Source organism: Myxine glutinosa, chromosome 4 (assembly GCF_964187855.1).
Source record: "Myxine glutinosa chromosome 4, kmMyxGlut1.1, whole genome shotgun sequence".
NCBI lineage: Eukaryota > Metazoa > Chordata > Myxini > Myxiniformes > Myxinidae > Myxine > Myxine glutinosa.
Window position 1 is genome coordinate 122406074 of NC_136264.1, and position 21274 is coordinate 122427347.

General features: G+C 44.0%; 1 protein-coding gene across 2 annotated transcripts in view; it reads left to right on the forward strand.

The window, feature by feature from the left end:
* Positions 1-21274, forward strand: part of LOC137425158 (sodium- and chloride-dependent GABA transporter 3) — an 87349-nt gene that overhangs the window by 41944 nt on the left and 24131 nt on the right. For both annotated transcript variants that reach the window (XM_068113300.2, XM_068113299.2), the window contains exon 6: positions 14630-14762. In XM_068113300.2, coding sequence (XP_067969401.2) covers positions 14630-14762 — 133 coding nt within the window. The remainder of the gene's footprint in view (positions 1-14629; positions 14763-21274) is intronic.

Sequence of the window (21274 nt, forward strand, 5' to 3'; positions counted from 1 at the left end):
TAAAGCATGTCCAATTAGAATGTGAGTACATCTATAAAGTATGTACAATGAGAATGTGAGTACATCTATAAAGTATGTACAATGAGAATGTGAGTACATCTATAAAGTATGTACAATGAGAATGTGAGTACATCTATAAAGTATGTACAATGAGAATGTGAGTTCATCTATAAAGTATGTTCAATGAGAATGTGAGTACATCTATAAAGCATGCACAATTAGAATGTGAGTAAGTCTATAAAGCATGCACAATTAGAATGTGAGCACGTCTGTAAAGTTTGTACAATTAGAATGTGAGCACATCTGTAAAGTTTGTACAATTCGAATGTGAGCACATCTGTAAAGTTTATGCAATTAGAATGTGAGTACGTCTATAAAGTTTATACAACTAGAATGTGAGCACGTCTATAAAGCATGTACAATAGAATGTGAGTTAGCCTAGAAAGTTTATACAATTAGAATGTGAGTACTGTTACGGTTTCGGCCCTAATGATTGTTGTTATGATTATTGTTGTTGGTTCTAAGTATTCTGGTGATTGTGGTTGAAGGGAAAGGGTTATAAAATAAATAAAATCCGGAAAGGTTGAAGCACTAAATTCTGCGGAGCCGCCGAGCCAAGATTCCTACACGGACTAACCGCGAACGCCACGTTCCTAAAGGCATCCAGGTAGTGAACTTTCCTGCACGGAATAACCATGAACTCCACGTTCCTAAAGGCGTCCATGTAGTGAACTTTCCTCCCCTGACTAACCGTGAACTCCACGTTCCTAAAGGCGTCCATGTAGTGAATACTTCCAGGCCTCACCACCCAACCACCATGGAACCTGGCTTTCAGCTCGGCCTCCCGGGGAAAGTGCTATAGATTTGCTGGCCTTTGGGTTTTTGATCACAACCCCTTAACCGTCATTCAAGAGAAACTAGAAGTAAAAATCAGAGGGGCAGGGACAATGTCATTGTTGACGCTTGGTCCAGAGGGAATTAACGTGGGAAAGCTCTGGGGGTTGTGTAAAATTTTGTTGCTTTATTTTTGGGGAAGGTTGAATATTGTTGCCCACGGGGATTGCTGATTTGGGTTGTGAATTTACTTTTGCTTGTTTAAAGAGGGCATGCAAAGAAAGTTTTCGCTGTGTTCAAACTTTCTTTCTTGAGGGGGGGAAGTGTTACGGATTCGGCCCTAATGATTGTTGTTATGATTATTGTTGTTGATTCTAAGTATTCTGGTGATTGTGGTTGAAGGGAAAGGGTTATTATAGTTCAAAGGTTTTAAAGCGCTCATGATAAAATAATACCGGAAATGGCATAGTGGGCCGGAAGAGGTCGAGGGAAGAAGAGGAGGACGTGAGAGAAAGAAAAAGGAGGTGTTCTGACGAAGCTCCGCACCTGGCGAGGGCAAGCTTACATGGCGAGAGAACTTTGAGTCCGGGAAGGGAATCTTGAGCGATTGGTGATCGCTGGAATTGTGGAAAAGCCAGTGAAGCCAGGTACAGGTGTGATTCTGGAGAATCTTCGCCTAGCAGCGACGGTTCGAGGACGAGCCAGCCGCCATTACCGGGACCTCGCGCGTCGTTCGCGGAACCTTGGGTTGGCCGCATCCGCGGGTCCCGCCATCTGGTGATTTACCGAAATAGGTGTGTGCACTAAAGCGGCGTCGGAAGATTGCCCTGCGGTTCGTTGACGGAACGGGGAAGGTGCACATCCGGATTGCTTATTTGGGATTCCCTGTCCACGGTCGGGTTGCTGTTGGATTAGACCACGTGACGGTCCATGCCTTGCCTCCACCGCCGTACTCGCCACTTCGCGTCTTCGCCTCATCTCCGTTGAGTTACAGAGACATTGAATGGTTGGGCTCCATTCACTGGGAGCGCGGATCACTGCCGAGCTGCTACTGAGCTGGGACTGGGATCTGTGAGTTTATGTTACAATCTTGAGATTAATTGTGTGACTGATTGCTTTCATTGTTGTAAGGTTTCCTGTGTGCTTTTAATACAATCTGTTCATTTGTAATCTTTGGGTGTGGTTCCACTATTGATTTGTTTTTGACACAGGATAACATATTTTTTTCTGCCGGGGCTCCTCGCGGGGTTCGGAGGTTTACCGAGACCAGGAGATCGGTGAGAACCCCGTAACAGTACGTCTATAAAGTTTATACAATTAGAATGTGAGCACGTCCATAAAGGACATACGATTAGAATACGAGTGTGTCTATAAAATATGTACAATTAGAATGTGAGCAAGTCTAAAAAGCTTGTACAATTAGAATGTGAGCACGTCTATAAAGTTTGTACAATTAGAATGTGAGCACATCTATAAAATTTGGACAATTAGAATGTGAGCACGTCTATAAAGTTTGTATAATTAGAATGTGAGCACGTCTATAAAGTATATGTAATTAGAATGTGAGTACGTCTATAAAGTTTATATAAATAGAATGTGAGTAAGTCGAAAAAGTTTGTACAATTAGAATGTGAGCACGTCCATAAAGTACATACAATTAGAATGTGAGCACGTCTAGAAAGTATATACAATTAGAATGTGAGCACGTCAATAAAGTTTGTAAAATTAGAATGTGAGCACGTCTATGAAGCATGTACAATTAGAATGTGGGTACATCTATGAAGCATGTACAATTAGAATGTGAATTCATCTGTAATGTATTTACAATTGGAATGTGAGCACATCTATAAAGTATGTACAAATGGAATGTGAGCACGTCTATAAAGCATGTACAATTCGAATGTGAGCACCTCTATAAAGTTTGTACAATTGAAATGTGAGCACCTCTATAAAGTATGTAAAATTAGAATGAGCACGTCTCGAAAGTATGTACTATTAGAATGTGAGCAAGTCTACAAAGTATGTACAATTAGAATGGGAGTTCATCAATAGAGCATCTACAATTAGAATGTGAGTACATCTATAAAGTATGTGCATTTACAATGTGAGTACGTATATAAAGTTTGTACAATTAGAATGTGAGCACGTCTTTAAAGTTTCTACAATTAGAATGTGAGTACATCTATAAAGCATGTACAATTAGAATTTGAATACATCCATAAAGTTTTTACAATTAGAATGTGAGTACATCCATAAAGTATGTACAACAAGAATGAGGAATCGGAGATTGGAGACCCTTGCGAGGATGTGATTCCATTGGTTTTTAAGGCTTTTGTGTTAAAACAAATATGGCGGCCGAACCACGTGACCGATGACGTCATCATTTTTTTTCTTCACCAATTTATGCCAACATGACGCTCAACAAATTTCATCTTGATCGGATGACATTTTGTACTTGTCGAATTATGACGTCATAATGGAGGCACATATGACATCATCATTAACATATTTTATTCCCCATGGAGAGTTCTTTACAATGAGCCATGTCTCAATTTTTTCTGTTCACCGCTTTCGGAGATATAGAGGTGCAAATTTTTTCGGGTTTTCCAAGATGGTGGCCGAACCACGTGACCTATGATATCATAATTATCATTAGAAAAATTCTACAAATGGAGTTGTACCTTTGGTGAAAATTTACTGTCAATTATTGGATGAAAGGTTGCAGAGAAAATCATATTTATTCTGTGCAAACAGACAGACAGACAGACAGACAAACAAACGGACTCAAATGCAATATGCTCTTCTCTTGCAAGGGTAATTAGAATGTGACTACATCTATAAAGTATGTACAATTAGAATGTGAGCACGTCTATATAAAGCATGTACGATAAGAATGTGAGTACGTCTATAAAGTATGTACAATTAGAATGTGAGCACATCTTTTAAGTATGTACAATTAGAATGTGAGCACGTCTATAAAGCATGTACGATTAGAATGTGAGTACGTCTATAAAGCATGTACGATTAGAATGTGAGCACGTCTATAAAGCATGTACGATTAGAATGTGAGTACGTCTATAAAGTATGTACAATTAGAATGTGAGCACGTCTATAAAGCATGTACGATTAGAATGTGAGTATGTCTATAAAGTATGTACAATTAGAATGTGAGTACATCTGTAAAGTTTGTACAATTAGAATGTGAGCACGTCTATAAAGTTTGTAAAATTTGAATGTGAGCACGTCTATCAAGTATCTACATTGAGAATGTGAGTACATCTATAAAGCATGCACATTTAGAATGTGAGCACGTCGAAAAGCATGTACGATTAGAATGTGAGCACGTCTATAAAGCATGTACGATTAAAATGTGAGTACGTCGATAAAGTATGTACAATTAGAATGTGAGCACGTCTATAAAGCATGTACGATTAGAATGTGAGTATGTCTTTAAAGTATGTACAATTAGAATGTGAGTACATCTATAAAGTATGTACAATTAGAATGTGAGTAGGTCCATAAAGTATGTACAATTAGAATGTGAGTACATCTATAAAGTATATACAATTAGAATGTGAGTACATCTATAAAGTATGTACAATTAGAATGTGAGTAGGTCTATAAAGTATGTACAATTAGAATGTGAGTACATCTATGAAGTAGATACAATTAGAATGTGAGTACATCTATAAAGTATGTACAATTAGAATGTGAGTACATCTTTAAAGCATGCACAATTAGAATGTGATTACATCTATAAAGTTTGTGCAATTAGAATGTGAGCACGTCTATAAAGTTTGTAAAATGAGAATGTGAGCACGTCTATAAAGTATATACAGTTAGAATGTGAGTACATCTATAAAGCATGTACAATTAGAATGTGAGTACATTTATAAAGCATGTACAATTAGAATGTGAGTACATCTATAAAGTTTATACAATTAGAATGTGAGCACGTCTGTAAAGTTTGTACAATTAGAATGTGAGCACGTCTGTAAAGTATATACAATTAGAATGTGAGTCCGTCTATAAAGTTTATCCAATTAGAATGTGAGCACGTCTGTAAAGTTTGTTCAATTAGAATGTGAGTACGTCTATAAAGTTTCTACAATTAGAATGTGAGCACGTCTGTAAAGTTTGTTCAATTAGAATGTGAGCACGTCTGTAAAGTTTGTACAATTAGAAAGTGAGTACGTCTGTAAAGTTTGTACAATTAGAATGTGAGCACGTCTGTAAAGTTTGTGCAATTAGAAAGTGAGCACGTCTGTAAAGTTTGTACAATTAGAATGTGAGTACGTCTATAAAGTTATACAATTAGAATGTGAGCACGTCTATAAAGTTTATACAATTAGAATGTGAGTACGTCTGTAAAGTTTGTACAATTAGAAAGTGAGCACGTCTGTAAAGTTTGTACAATTAGAATGTGAGTCCGTCTGTAAAGTTTGTACAATTAGAATGTGAGTCCGTCTGTAAAGTTTGTACAATTAGAATGTGAGCACGTCTGTAAAGTATTGTTACGGATCTCAGTCGTCGGCCTTTTCCCCTTACCAAGGGGGGGTTAGCCCCTTGTCTGATACTGACCGACGTGAGTCCTGGAAATCCCAACGCTCCTCCCGGTCGGGAGCAGCCAGGGTAATTGGTCAATGAAAAGTCCCAAGGACCTGAGTGCCACTCCTGACCGTGAAGCAGGGAAGAGACTCCCGCTCGAACCACGGTTTTAGATAGACTAGTTGCCGAGTGGTTTTTAGCAACCCGGAGTTCGAGCCATTTAACAAAGACTAACCCAATTATAAACGTTGGCCGAAATCGCACCACAGGAACTCAATGGGGAAATCTCTAAAATGATCGGATGAGCATGAAGAAGATGACGAAGGTAGGAAGAACAGATATTTATTAATTATTTACACAAACCAAAATCAAGGAGAAGAGAAGAAATAAAAGTAATATACAGGGAAATGGAAGAACAGAAGGACACAGAGCAATTCTTAAAACAAGCTTAACTTATACCCAGGACAGAACAAACAAGACAAACTCACGTACACGAATGGATAGTATTGCAGGGGTGGATGGCTGGAAGGATGAGAAGGTGGGACCACAGGGCTGGAAGGATGTGGTTCCGGTCCGTGCAAATGGCAAGGCTGGAGGTGAGCGGCCGCCAACTCTCCGTAATCTGGTTCACACGGCGGCGTTGCTTCGCGGCAGTGCGTCCAAGCTGCGCGCGGCAGGAGCTTGTTTGAAACAGCAGCTCCTTCTCGCCGCACCTCCTTGATGGTTCCGGAATCAGAAAAATGCCACAAGATGCCACAAATGAAAAATGCGCCTCCCTTCACAGAACTTCTCAGTGCGTCCTCCCTCACTCATTTCCCTAAGCAGTCCCTCCGCCACCTTTTTATTGCTTTTCCCGCGATCAAGCCGCGGGTTAAGAGGGTACGTCTACCGGGTCGCTCTCCGTAGTGCCGATTGGTTGGCATGGGCTCTTCCTGGCTCCGCCCAGGATGACGAGGGGCGTGCTACGCCCTTCTTCTCCGAGCTGACCACGCCGTAATGGAGGCAAATGCAGTTGGCAATAATGCAGTTGGAAATGGAGGCTTTGGAGAATTTGAAAAGGGGATCTATCTCATTTCATTTGATGCAACGCAAATGAACTGGTGGAAAAACAGAGCCTTAGACTGACATAGAATGAAGAGATAACTATTTAAAAGGTCCTATGATTTTTTACGTGTGTGCGATGGACTAACTAAGGGGACGACCTTTGATCTTTACAATTAATGGAGGTATTTACAAGGAATTATTACATTATTTACAAAGGGTGATATTTACAAACAATTACCAAAGTGCAGGATTCTCAAATCCGCAACACGGCACCCTTCTTCCTCCAGGCACGTCCCGGGCCTATAAAACTTTACTTAATGTGACACGCAGCTGTAATTTCCCTCTACAATTAACCTGACCCTGAGTGCGACAGTTTTAAAACACAAATAAATATGTCCCGCTATTTGCATTGCACCCTGCCTGACAGATCCACGCCCACAGTTAACCGAATTACGGAATGGTTTTCAAACTACACATTTACGGTGGGGAGCATTATTTACAAGTGACGTTAATTGTATTTACACTGCAACCCAGGACCTGTTATTTTTCTTTTTAGGAAACAAAAAAAGAAAATTCCTGTGGGAGGGAGGAGACAGCATGCACTGCATTGACGCACCAGCACCAATAAACACCAAAGCACCATAAAGCACCATAAAGCACCAATCAAAGAGCACAGTCACGCACCAACCAGTGCAGTCATCACAATAATAAAACAAACACACGGATGATCTGGATCTTCTCAGCTCCTGCTCTGCTGGCCGATGTTCTTCCTGATGTTGTCTTTCTTGTTCTTCTTGCTTGCTGCCTATTTGCAAAGATAAAAAGGCACACAACGCGTCCATCTTTTTATTTATGGCCAACAGGGGCCGACTATGGGTGGTTCACCTGAAGGCTTGGTGCCACCTCACCGAGGTCCGCAAGCAAGATCTTGGGCCATCGTGGCCGGTCCCAGCAGAGGGGCCATGCCACAAAACTTGTGGTCCATATGGTGGTGCTCGGCCACAACAACGTGGTCCATAAAGTGGTGCGTGGATGCAGGCAGCTAGTTGCGGGGATTCGGGCACACAGACGCGGCCTCCCACACGCTCCCCCTCAGTGCCCAGAGAGCACGATCCATGGGTCGGGGAAGGAAGACAAAGCCGCAGAGTTAGCGAGGGCAAGGGCGCAAGGGTACACATCAAAACAGGTAATGCAGAACGAGGTGCGCACGGAGAGCGAAGTGAGAAAGCTCGTCCCTACCGTACGCCCCGCCCCCCCCCCCCCTATCACCTACTCTACCCTTGCCCTTACCCCATATTTACAAACAATTTACAATTCGTCTCTACCGTCACGTCTTCCCCATATCTCCCCTAATTTCAAATTCGTCACCACAATCCCAATGTCTAAATTTGCCATCACCAATTCATCATCAATCCCTCTTAAGGAGGAAGAGATGGAACAACCAGCACAATGTCTCACCCACGTCATGATGCGTCTTACATCCTCAAAACATTTGCACAAAAATATAAAATAACAAACCATGGCACGGTGTGGAGCACCTCGTCACCTCAGGTGAGTGGATGCAGATGGCGCGAGGAGATTTCAATCCGAACTACTTCCTAAATGACATTAACACACTTTACACTACCCGGGGTCTTTCCCGGCCAAACCATTGGCCATCTTACACTCTATGCGGTTTTAAGAACCAAACTCCCATTGACCAAACTGTGGTGCCCATCAATTTGGGGTCTCACTCCCCCGGTTCAACTCCCTGTGCCTTCGCACAATTTCTGGGCTGAGTCGTGTAGCTCCCCTAACAGGTCTACTTACCTGTGCGCCTCGGCCACTGAAGTTGCCACCCGAGCTTACCTAGCTCCTCACCCTACCTATCTACCTGGGGAAGGCCCTCCCTGGCGCTTACCTCCTCGGTGCCCTCTCTGGCACTGGGCTACCCGGGTCCTTCCTCTGGACCCTCGGGCCCCATGGAACTCTACCGGCTCCCAGAGCCCACCTGCGGCCTCACCTGGCCGACATCCTAACAGTGGCGGAGCGCTCAACCAACCATACCTCTAACAGGCCACACGCCCAGCCATTTCCACGCCACTAATGCACCCATCCAAACACCATTCTTCCACACACACCACAGATGCCAATATCCAACCACAATTTACCTATACCCTCTACCTAACTCTTAAACTACCCTCCCCGGGTATTCATGATGGGGTCCATCCTCCCCATACACTCCCTTCGCACCAACCACTCCACTCCACAGTTTCCACCATACTCACTCCACACCATCCATTCCATACTCCATGTATTCCATACCATTTATTCCAAAAAACCATTCTCCATACACCTGTTCACTCACTTGCACACCTGTGCTCACACACCTGGGCTTCCTGCACCCTCCTTCCTCCCAGGCTTCTTCATTCAATACAATGCAATGCACAATCACAATTATTCACCCATACACTATTCCGTACACTTTCAACACAAACACACGGCACCATTCACGAGCATTGCCTCATTTGCTCAACATGCTCACCCGCAAAAACTTCCATACCAATTCCTCATCCCATAAACCACAAACACACGGCATCATCTTAGCTGACTACTCCCTTCTGAAACTCGCGCTTCCCGGTCGCCCCTTATATTATCGCGCTCCCTCGTCGTTATAATCCAACTAATCTGCTACGTCCCCCACTACAGGTATCATGTCGCTACTTAACTCTCATGTCACCTATTGTCATTTCTCTAGATCCCTATACATTATCCAAACCCTCCCTCGGTGAGCTTACACTGCCATAAACCCCATAACTAGTGCTCATGTGCCCGGGGGTGTGCGAGGGATGGTGGATTTGCCATCCCTCCACCTCGGACGTCTCCCATTATCAATTTTTCCCATTCAATTCCAATTCTTGCCAATCCAAAATTTGCCAATCATCTGCCAATCAAATTTTGCTCATCAATTTTTGCCAATCACCAATTTCACTGCTAATCATATTCCCTATCCCTACTCGTCCATTATTCTGAGCCTCGGTACGTCTTTGACCACTCCGCCAGATCTCCACCCCCATCTCTCCCATCTCTTTGGTAGATGCTGCCCTCATCTGTTCCAAATCATTCCTCTGGGCATCCAATTTAGTTTCCAACCCGATTTTCACCTCCTCTTTCTGATTTCCCATCTGTTTAATTTCCCGGGCAGATTGCTCCCCTATTTCCCTCAATTTGCCTTCCATGGTGTTTTCTAACCCCCCTAACCCATTCTTCACCCCTTCCATCTGGTTCTCCTGGGCAGCCATTCTATTTTCCAACCCCGTTAACCCATCCTTCATTTCCCAAATTTGATTACCCATGTCCTCAAATTGGCCCCCTAATTTACCTTCTAGCCCTTCCAACCTGTTGTCTAACCCCTCAAATTTATTGTCTAACCCCTCGAATTTATTGTCTAACCCCTCGAATTTATTGTCTAACCCCTCAAATTTATTGTCTAACCCCTCAGATTTATTGTCTAACTGCCCCAATTTGCTGTCAACCTTCCCAATTTGGTTACCCAAGCCATTCCTCAATTGCTCATTATCGGCCCTCATTTCTGCCCTTGATTTGTCCCTCATTTCTCCCATATCTTTCCTCAATCCCACAAGTTGGTTTCCCATTTCCATTTGGATGACTGCCTGTAGCTGCGCCATGAGGCCCTGCATGTCAAAGCCCGCTGGTAGAGCGGGCTCGGCTACCGCACCCACGTGCGAGGCGCCATTTTGTGCGCCTCCAACCTCGTGCGCGGCGCCGCCATCTTGTGCGCCTGAAACCCCCGCAATCCAATGCGTATTGCGCTCCTCCTCCATTATTCCCACTTCCTCCCCGGGATCCTGGGTCGATTCTACCCCCTCTAACTCCCCTACCGGCATCCGGTCGCCTTGATCCTCCATGGCACGACTTAATTTGGATTTTACATGAAATTTCGGCCGCTCGTAATTTTGACCAAATTTTTTTTGGATGTTTTAAAAATTTGGTTCGGGTCCAAATCCCAACTCCTAGACACCTAATGTTATGGCCAATAGCACAATTGGTGTCCAAAATTTGGGCTAAATAAATTTCGTCCCAGGTTCCAGATCCCAACTCCTGACTACCAATTGTTACGGATCTCAGTCGTCGGCCTTTTCCCCTTACCAAGGCTCCTCCCGGTCGGGAGCAGCCAGGGTAATTGGTCAATGAAAAGTCCCAAGGACCTGAGTGCCACTCCTGACCGTGAAGCAGGGAAGAGACAACCGCTCGAACCACGGTTTTAGATAGACTAGTTGCCGAGCGGTTTTTAGCAACCCGGAGTTCGAGCCATTTAACAAAGACTAACCCGATTATAAACATTGGCCGAAATCGCACCACAGGAACTGAATCGGGAAATCTCTAAAACGATCGGATGAGCATGAAGAAGAAGACGAAGGTAGGAAGAACAGATATTTATTAATTATTTACACAAACCAAAATCAAGGAGAAGAGAAGAAATAAAAGTAATATACAGGGAAATGGAAGGAGCAGAAGGACACAGAGCAATTCTTAAAACAAGCTTAACTTATACCCAGGACAGAATAAACAAGACAAACTCACGTACACGAATGGATAGTATTGCATGGGTGGATGGCTGGAAGGATGAGAAGGTGGGACCACAGGGCTGGAAGGATGCGGTTCCGGTCCGTGCAAACGGCAAGGCTGGAGGTGAGCGGCCGCCAACTCTCCGTAATCTGGTTCACACGGCGGCGTTGCTTCGCGGCAGCGCGTCCAAGCTGCGCGCGGCAGGAGCTTGTTTGAAACAGCAGGTCTCTCCTTCTCGCCGCACCTCCTTGATGGTTCCGGCATCGGAAAAATGCCACAAGATGCCACAAATGAAAAATGCGCCTCCCTTCACAGAACTTCTCAGTGCGTCCTCCCTCACTCATCTCCCTAAGCAGGCCCTCCGCCACCCTTTTATTGCTTTTCCCGCGATCAAGCCGCGGGTTAAGAGGGCACGCCTACCGGGTCGCTCTCCGCAGTGCCGATTGGTGGGCACGGGCTCTTCCTGGCTCCGCCCATGATGACGAGGGGCGCCACGCCCTTCTTCTCCGAGCTGACCACGCCGTAATGGAGGCAAATGCAGTTGGCAATAATGCAGTTGGAAATGGAGGCTTTGGGGAATTTGAAAAGGGGATCTATCTTATTTCATTTGATGCAACGCAAATGAACTAGTGGAAAAACAGAGCCTTAGACTGACATAGAATAAAGAGATAACTATTTAGAAGGTCCTATGATTTTCTACGTGTGTGCGATGGACTAACTAAGGGGACGACCTTTTATCTTTTCAATTAATGGAGGTATTTACAAGGAATTATTACATTATTTACAGAGGGTGATATTTACAAACAATTACCAAAGTGCAGGATTCTCAAATCCGCAACAGTATATACAATTAGAATGTGAGTACGTCTGTAAAGTTTATACAATTAGAATGTGAGCACGTCTGTAAAGTTTGTACATTTAGAATGTGAGCACGTCTGTAAAGTATGTAGTATAGAAACACGCAAAACAATTGATGGTGTGGGTCTGCCATTTCTGATTGCTCTTTCTAGTTTGTTGATGGGCTTGTATGTCTGTGCGTTTGTGGGCTTGTTTGATTTTTATGCACTGCTAAACCGCTGAATAGAATGAGTTGAAAAGGTGTGGTTGTACTCGGTGTGTGCCCGTATAGCCTCGTACATCTACGCAAATGTGTATCGTGTACCCCCACGCTGGTGTGAGGGGGTATTCAAAGTCATACTAATTTTCGCTAATTATCCGCATGTAAACCATAGACATCATAGAGGTGGGGAGTATTATCATACTGTTTGTGTGTTTGTTTTACCTCTATGCACACCTGAAGCACAGGACTGAATGAGTTGAAATCTGCTGGTTGTACTCTGGGAGGGAAGGGAAAGGGAAAGTGGGGGGGAGGGAAAGTGGGGGTGCACGGGATCCTTTTCGAAAAAACCATAATCCTGGGGCTTCAAGGTGAGGGGTCAGGGGTCGGGATGACCCCAATTCTTTCTGTCCAAGTGTGCATCATATGGCGTATGATGTGGTGAAAGCCGGCATTGCAAGTCAAAGTGAAATATTCCTCTCACATCATAAATGTGGGGGAATTAACCCGTCTGTATAGATGGACAGGTTGTTTGCTAGTCATCATAATCACAATCACGATCATCTATCTATAATTCCAGTAATCTCTGTGTGTATGTATGTATGTATGTCTGTATGTCTGTGACCGCTGTTTCTCGACAACCACGGGTCCGATATACTTTAAACTTGCCAGGTATATTGATGGGGACCCGAGGATGTGCCTTTTCAAGGTTTCATATTAATCGGACAAGTAGTTACCGAGCTATGTCCAAAAAACGATTCAACCAATCAGAGAGCAGCGAGCTATCACGTGTGCCGAACGTGCCGAACAGACTCTGCCTCGGACGGCACATTTGAGAGCGTATTCATTTATTTCACGTTGGCAAACTATGTTGCCGCTATGTTGGCGTTAAACTATGTTTTAAAACTAATTAAAGCTAATTTGCGATTCTTTCGCTTTCCTGCGCGTTTGTGCACGTTATGGCGATTTCTTTACCAAACTCCGCAAGCCGTTCGCTTTGGACCAAACCATTTCATGTAAATAGAGGGGGGGGATTGTCACCGTACTCGCAAGCCGTTCGCTTTGGACCAAACCATTTCATGTAAATAGAGGGGGGGGGGATTGTCACCGTACTCGCAAGCCGTTCGCTTTGGACCAAACCATTTCATGTAAATAGAGGGGGGGGATTGTCACCGTACTCGCAAGCCGTTCGCTTTGGACCAAACCATTTCATGTAAATAGAGGGGGGGGGATATAATTTTAGATATATATATAGTACGGGCATGCCCTAGTATAAGTAACTAGAGCTTCCAGGGAAGCAGAACTCAACTGAACTGGCTGGACAACTTTAAAGTAGGTCAGTTGTCTGTACTAGATTTGACTTAAATGAAAAGCCAACAACCTTGTGTAATAATTTTAAGGTCCTTGTATCCTTATACTTGTCCTTGTTTTACAATTGATACAATGTTACACTTTGCAACAATGTTGCAGAAATATAGTTGTGTCGATAAAAGGAAACGTCTTTACGTCGTTTCGGAGCTGAAAACAATATGGCGGCCATTTTGTGACGTATCGGAATGCAATAGCAACCTACTTTGTGTGGTAAGGGTTAAACATTCTAAGTTTTATCAAAATCTGTTTGTATTTGTGGATGCTAGAGCGTTAATGTCGTTTTCATGACCAAAAACAAAATGGTCGCCTAAGTTCGCCATTTTTCAACGGATCGGGCTGAAATGTAATAGCAACCTGGTCCTTGGGGTAAGGATGCTGCATGTCAAGTTTGATCAGAATCGGTTGATATTTGTGGACGCTGGAGTGTTAATGTCGAAAAGTTGACACGACGACGACAGACGACGACGACGACGACGGATGCCGGAGGGTTCAGTGTGTGATGAACACAAAAGACGTGTTAATAAAAAAACACAAGGTTAATGCTCACAACGTCTCATCTTGTTGATTTTATCCATCCTTATACTATTTCCTTAACTGCCTTCAATTATTTCTTGGAAATATTTGTCCCAAGCTTTCACAAACCAACTAGCCCAGCTTGCTTTTTGGAGGAATTCTATTTTTGAGGAATTTGTAATTTTCAGGGCAACAACTCTCCTACTGTTTGAGAGACGATATATGGGATCTTTAATGCCCAACAACTAATGCTGGATGGGACCCCAAGCTTAACGTCCGCACAGGGACGGCACACTTTGTGATTCAACTCCCCGCCTGTGAAGTGCCGATCCGACATGTGTTTATAGTCGGATCGGGAATCAAACCATTGGTAGAGAGGTCAACAGCAAGTGCGCTACCTCCGCACAATCCTGTAAGACACAGCTTCTGTCAAAGTAAGACCATTAATCTTACACACATTACAAATTTTATGTTCTCATTTATCTATGTTATTTAATAATTTCGCTTTGTCAAACAATTGCATGAGTGCCTTTACATGTGAGAGCAAATGAGGCGAAGGACTGAAATGCACAAGTAGATCCAGGGATCCAAAAGAATCTTAATTGAAAACAAAATCTTGCAAATTGTCCATTCTTGATTCATCCACAATCCATTAAAAAAATTCTTCCCTTCACATTTTCTCTCAACCCCAAGGCGCCGAGTGTTGAAGATTTCTGCAGGAATTGAGGATATTGGGTCTGTGCGTTGGGAACTAGCTGGATGTCTCCTTGTTGGTTGGATTATCTGCTACTTCTGCATCTGGAAGGGGACAAAGTCCACAGGAAAGGTCACTTTGGCTATTTAACTTGGTGAACTTATTGAGAGTGTAGTTTGTAAATGGAATAAATGATCAGTTTTCATTATCCGGGATTTGACAGTTTGCTTCAAAATGCAGACTCCTCTGAAAAAGTTTTCTGCTCAGTGACAGCTTGTTCCCATTGTCTCTTGAGGACTGGAAAGGTGGATTTAATTGTTTGAGATGGTTAATTGAATTTGTCTACGAATGTGTTATTCATACTGGTAAACACAAAGCTTGTTCAAAAAAAAAAAAGCTCTTTTGTTTTGCCTTGGTTTTCATGGAAGAGCCATTTCTTTATTATGCATGCATATATTGCTGGATATTTTGTCCCTTTGTCCTCACCCCAATTTGAAGTTATATATTTTGGGACCTGACTTCTAATTTTAAGTTGATGGTGATGAATTGCCGTCCGGCGAGGTAAATGTGCTAATTGATAGTTCGGACAGATGGAATTTCATAATTTTTACGACTGTTTAAAAAATGTTACCAGAGAGATGCACGACTATTGCTGGTACATGAAATGTGTATGTTAAATTGTAAAAGGATGTAGGTATTAGATGGGATTAAGTTCATTCTTAAAAAAAAAAAAAAAAAAAATTGGTCATGAGTACACATGGATGAACGAAATCGATACATTCGGCTAACAGGGTGAAGATAAAGGCACAGGCATGATCGGCCATGTGGCCCAAGCATGGTAAGATGAGTACAAACAAACATTGTCATCAACCCTCATACATAGCTCACCCCACACGCAGTCTCCCACACAGGTACCCATGCAGTCTGGAGATGGAGATTTGCAATTGTGTGTGTGTGTGTGTGTGTGTGTGTGTGTGTGTGTGTGTGTGTGTGTGTGTGTGTGTGTGTGTGTGTGTGTGTGTGTGTGTGTGTGTGTGTGTGTGTGTGTTTGCATGGGAGGGTATAAGGCGTTAATAAGATAAAAACAATTGCGCACAATTATGCAAGTGTCGAGAGGTTTTCTGGATTAAAGAATTAAGAACTGCTTACACACACACATTGAATGAAAGAACAAGTGGTATTCATGGAATACTTACCCTATGCAGTCAACTTTGTGTGACCAACTCTTCTGTTTTTGGAGGGTTTTAAAAAAAAAATTTGATTCAATGTGGGTACCAGAACACATGAGCGATGACATCATAAATTTATATTCTCTAATATAATTGTTGCGTAGATCACACTAAATAAAATTAAAACTGATCAGACTTAGCATTGTCCCTGTCAAATTATGACGTCATAATTAAGGCACCAATGACGTCATCGTTAACAACACTTATTCCCCATGCGGAGTTCTTTACAATGAGCCACGTTTCAATTTTTTCCATGGAGCAGTTTTGGAGATTATAGAGGTGCAAGGTTTTTTGGTTTTTCCAAGATGGTGCCTGTACCATGTGACCTATGACGTCATAATTATCATTAAAATATTCTATAGGAGGAGGCGCTCCGATCGTGAAAATTTTTTGACCAACAGTCGCAGTAAAAAAAAATATCATACTCATCAGATGAAGCGTTATACTTGTCGAATTATGACGGCATAACGAAGGCACCGATGACATCATCATTAACATATCTTATTCCCCATGGGGAGTACTTGACAATGAGTCACGTTTCATTTTTTTCCCCATGGAGAGGTTTCAGAGATATAGAGGTGTGAAGTTTTTCCAAGATGGTATCCAAAAGACCCAAACAACCCTGAGGACCCAAAATACCCCCAAGGACTTGGAAGATCCCTAAGGACTCTGAAGATCCAAAATCCCCCGAAGACCTAAAATACCCAAAATACTCTGAAGACTCTGAAGACCCTGAAGACCCAAAATACCCCAAAAGACCCCGAAGATCCAAAAGACTGAAAATACCCTGAAGACCCAAAAGACCCTGAAAACCCAAAAGACCCTGAAGACTGTTAAAGACCCAAAAGGCCATGAAGACCCAAAATACCCTGAAGACCCTAAATACCCTGAAGACTGTTAAAGACCCAAAAGACCATGACAGGTCTTTAAAACAGCTGTTCACCACCATCTCTTATCTTCCCCCATCCAAAACCTTGATCTTTTCTACCCCCGCTAATTCACCCCAGATCCACCTTGTTTGAAATTCCAACTTCTTTCCTGGAAGTCCTGGCAGTGTCCATATGTTTTATACCTCTCCCACCGCCCCCTTCCCATGCCCCCCCCCCCAAAGCCCTCGCCCTCTCTCAGATCTCTCGATGTCTCCATGTCTCTCGGTCCCTGCTCTCAAATGTTGTGTTTGTGTCCTTCCCCCTCTCTCCCCATCTTGTCTACCGCTCCCGATGTTATATGTTTTATGTGTCGGTTTGTCTTTCTGTGTGATTAATGTTCGCTCTTTCACGAGCCTCGATCTTGTATACAAAAAAAAAAAAAAAAAAAAAGACCCAAAATACCCCAAAAGACCCTGAAGACCCAATGGACCCCAAACACCAAAAATACCCCGAAGACCCTGAACACCCAAAAGACCCCGAAGACTGTTAAAGACCCAAAAGACCATATATATGAATGAATGATCGTTTTAAGGCCATTTTCTCCGCTAGAGCGGGGGGTTAGCCTTGCGGGTCCCATGACAATCATGGTTCCCTGTTTGAGGCAATGTTTTTATGGCCGGATGCCCTTCCTGGCGCCAACCCTTTGTCGCCTCTTACGATGTGCAGGGATACGGTGTACCTATTCTAAACCGGGGTACACACCGGGATCATTCATCCCAGCAAGCTGGTACTCAATTTGCCGACCTCGGAAGGATGACAGGCTGAGTGACAACCCCCCTGGTGTTAATTTAGCGATCGACCGGGATTCGAACCCAGGATCCTAGGATCCCAAGCCGGCACCATAGCCGCTAAGCCAACACCAGGCTTAAACAAAACACCCTAAAACACCAAACAAAACGCCAACACCCAAAAGACCATGAAAACCCAAAATACCCCAAATACCCTTAAAGACCCTTGTATATATTGTCTCCCGACGAAGATTTTCGGTGCAAATCTTTCATACCTGTATTGAAAATCGTGTTAATTCGGGTCGTGTTTTGAGGCCTTGTAGTTGTACAGTGAACACTGTACAACCTTGAGGCTTTGTTTTTCTCTCAGCGGTCCGTGTTTTTGTGATCCAATAACTTTCGTTCTCTGTTTTCCCAATCTTTTCACCCCATAGCCCTCTTCCTTGTGTAAATCACAACTCAAAAAAATCCAAAAAAAAAACATTTCCTTCTCTGTTCTCATTCGTTTATTCATTCTTATTCGTTCGTTCGTTCTTCGACCACGTGTTTCTCCCCCATTTCCCCAGATAGATTGTCAAATTTCAACTCGTTATTTTATCGTCCATGCGTTATTGTTTTGATTATAGTTACTTTTGGTTTGAATTTCCTGTAACTTGTAATTATTTAATCGTGTTCTGCTCCTCGTGTGCGGCCTTGTAGTTGTACCCCCGTCGGTGTTTGTTATCTTAATCGTGTTTTGCTTGGCTCTTAGTTTTTTTCCCTTCTACCCCGAACATAATACTCTGTCTAACGTTCTAAATCCCCACCTCCCCACCCCCAAAAACCAAACAAACAAAAAAAAAACCAAAAACATTTATTTTCCTTTCTCCACGTGTACTGTTGACTCATCCTGTATTTTCTGTCCAGGTGTGCTGTTCGCCCCGCCCCCATTAACTCCTTGCCATCCACCGTTTGCCCTTCACGTGACTCGTGGTGGTCCCTCTCGGCTCTCCCCCCGTTGGTATTTTTGTGCACATAAGATTGTTCACGGTTCTGTTTAAATATTATTTAAATATGTATAACCTTTCCCCTTCAGTGTTTTACTCAGTGGTATTTTACAACACGCTGTTTTTCTTCCTATTTAAAAGGCTTTTCTCAATTTCCTCTCCAACTCATTCCACCTCAAAAAAAAGAAATTCAATATCTTATACGTCTCCCTCACTACATGGTCTAAATTCACATTCATTCCATCCCTCCTCCATCATTCTGAACCGGATTGCTAACTTGAAAATCACAACAAACCCAATTTGTTTTCAATGTTCGTCTTTCATTAATCATCCACTTTCTAAACTCCCCTCTTGCCCCTCCCATCCAAATCCCTCCCCTTGCACCTACACTCCTAAACTCCCCCCTTGCCCCGCCACTCTTAAACTCCCCCCCTACCCCTCCACTCCTGAACTCCCCCCTTGCCCTTCCACTCCTGAACTCCCCCCTTGCCCTTCCCCTCCTAAACTCCCCCCTCACTCCTCCCCTTCAAAACTCCCCCCCAACCCCTCCCATTCAAATCTCCCCCCATACCATTCCTCTCCAATTCTCCCTCCTCCCCCCTCCTCCTCAAAGCTGCCTCCTCCCCACTTCGTCTCCCTTCTATCTCATACCTCCACCCCCCCCCCAACCTTCTTCTTTCCTCTGCCCCCCCTCAAACAACCCCTCTCTGTGCCTCATCCCTTCACCTTCAAACCTTTCATCCTCCTCATCCTTCCCTTTCTTGGAACTCTTCTGCAATCGCTGACACACTAACAACTGCTCTCCCTACCTCCCCCTCTCATCCTTCATCTTACCCTACTCCTCCCCTCCCCTGTCCTGTACCCGATGCTCCCCCTCTCTCTTCATTAACGGTATGGACCTCAAACATCCGGGGCCTTCGCTCACACCTGACTGATCTCTCCATACAGGTTGCTTCTGACAATCCAGACTTGATCTGCTTAACAGAGACTTTCCTCCTTCAAGATGTCTCTGATTCCTTAATATCTCTTCCTGGTTACTCCCTCCTCCGGTATGATAGACCTGAGCCTCGGCCTGGTGGTGGGGTGGCTATCTTTATCAAAAACTCTCTTCCTCACTCTCCTTGCACTGCCCTCTCTCCTCCTCACCCCCAGGAGTACCTCTGGCTACGGCTTCCTCTCCGCTCCCACCTTTTGTTTATATGTGTTCTGTACCGTCCCCCAAACAGTGATGACTCCATCTACATTTCACTGTCTGACAACATGGACCAACTTCTATCAACTCATCCCAACTCTCTCTTCCTCATATGTGGTGACTTCAATTGTCATCATGCCACCTGGTTGGGTGTGGGTTCCTCTCTCACCAGTCATGGCACCTCAGCAAATGACTTCTGTGACTCACTGGGATTGACACAATCTGTCAATTTCCCGACCCGGATCTCAGCCAATGGAGTATCTTCTCTTCTAGACTTGGTTATGACTAACTTCCCTGCTAATGTCTGCTGCTCTTCTTCTGCTCCAATCGGTTCTTCTGATCATGTGCTTGTCAAAGTGGACATCTCTCTGGCCATTCTCAGAGAGCCTCCTCAGCATCGACGAGTCTGGCATTTCACTCAGGCCGACTGGGACGGTCTTCAAGCAGCCATCAATCGTCTGGATTGGTCTCCCATCTCCACTGCCTCTGACATCAATTCTTCCTGGGAATTCTTCCAAAGCAAACTGATCTCTCTCATGCACAGATTTATCCCATCTCGCCTTCAGTTGTCTTACCCTTCCTCCCGTCCATGGTACACTGAATCTTGTGGTGAGGCAGTTGCCCTGAAACAACTTGCCTTTGCCTCTTGGAAGGCTAATCCAACTGAAGGAAATCTCAGTTCCTTCCACCAAGCTCAGAACAAGTGTGTGTCTACCCTCAGGAGTGCCAGGAAGCACTATCTCTCCTCACTCAAGAATGAACTCTCAAACCTGTCTCCTTCCTCCAAATCCTGGTGGCGTCTGGTCAAATCCGTTTCTGGTGTTTGTTCCCCCTCCATCCCCTCCCTTACCTCAAATGGCCACACAGTTGACATCGCACGTGACAAAGCCGAATGCCTCAACTCTGTGTTTGCCTCAAAATCCTTAGTCCCAAACCCATCTCTCTCTGTTCCCACCTTTCCCAGTCGAACCAAACTGCTCCTGGACTCTGTGACCTTCTCTCCTGACAAGGTGGAGGAGTTTTTGTCAAACCTCGACTCTGATTCTGCAACTGGACCAGATGGCATCAGCCCACGGGTCCTAAAATCCTGCTCTGCCGCTCTATCTCACCCTCTCTCTGTTCTTTTCACCCTATCCTTTGCTCAAGGTCATCTGCCAGCATCGTGGAAATCAGCAAACATTACCGCTTTACACAAAAAAGGTGCAAAAACAGATCCTTGCAACTACAGACCAATCAGCCTGCTCCCAATTATCAGCAAAGTCATGGAATCCATCATTGCTTCGGATATGAAATCTTTCCTCTTCTCCAATGGCTTGATCTCTGATCATCAATTTGGTTTCAGACCAGGTCACTCTACTCTGGACATGCTGCTTCTGCTGTCTCAAAAAATGGATGGAGGTCCTCAATGCCAAACACGAAATCAGAGCTGTCTCCCTTGACATATCACGTGCCTTCGATACGGTCTGGCACCCAGCTCTGCTCACCAAACTCTCCTCCTATGGTATCCATGGAAATCTCCATGCATGGCTTGCGGACTTCCTCTCTGGTCGTAGTCAACGTGTGGCCCTGAATGGATTTCT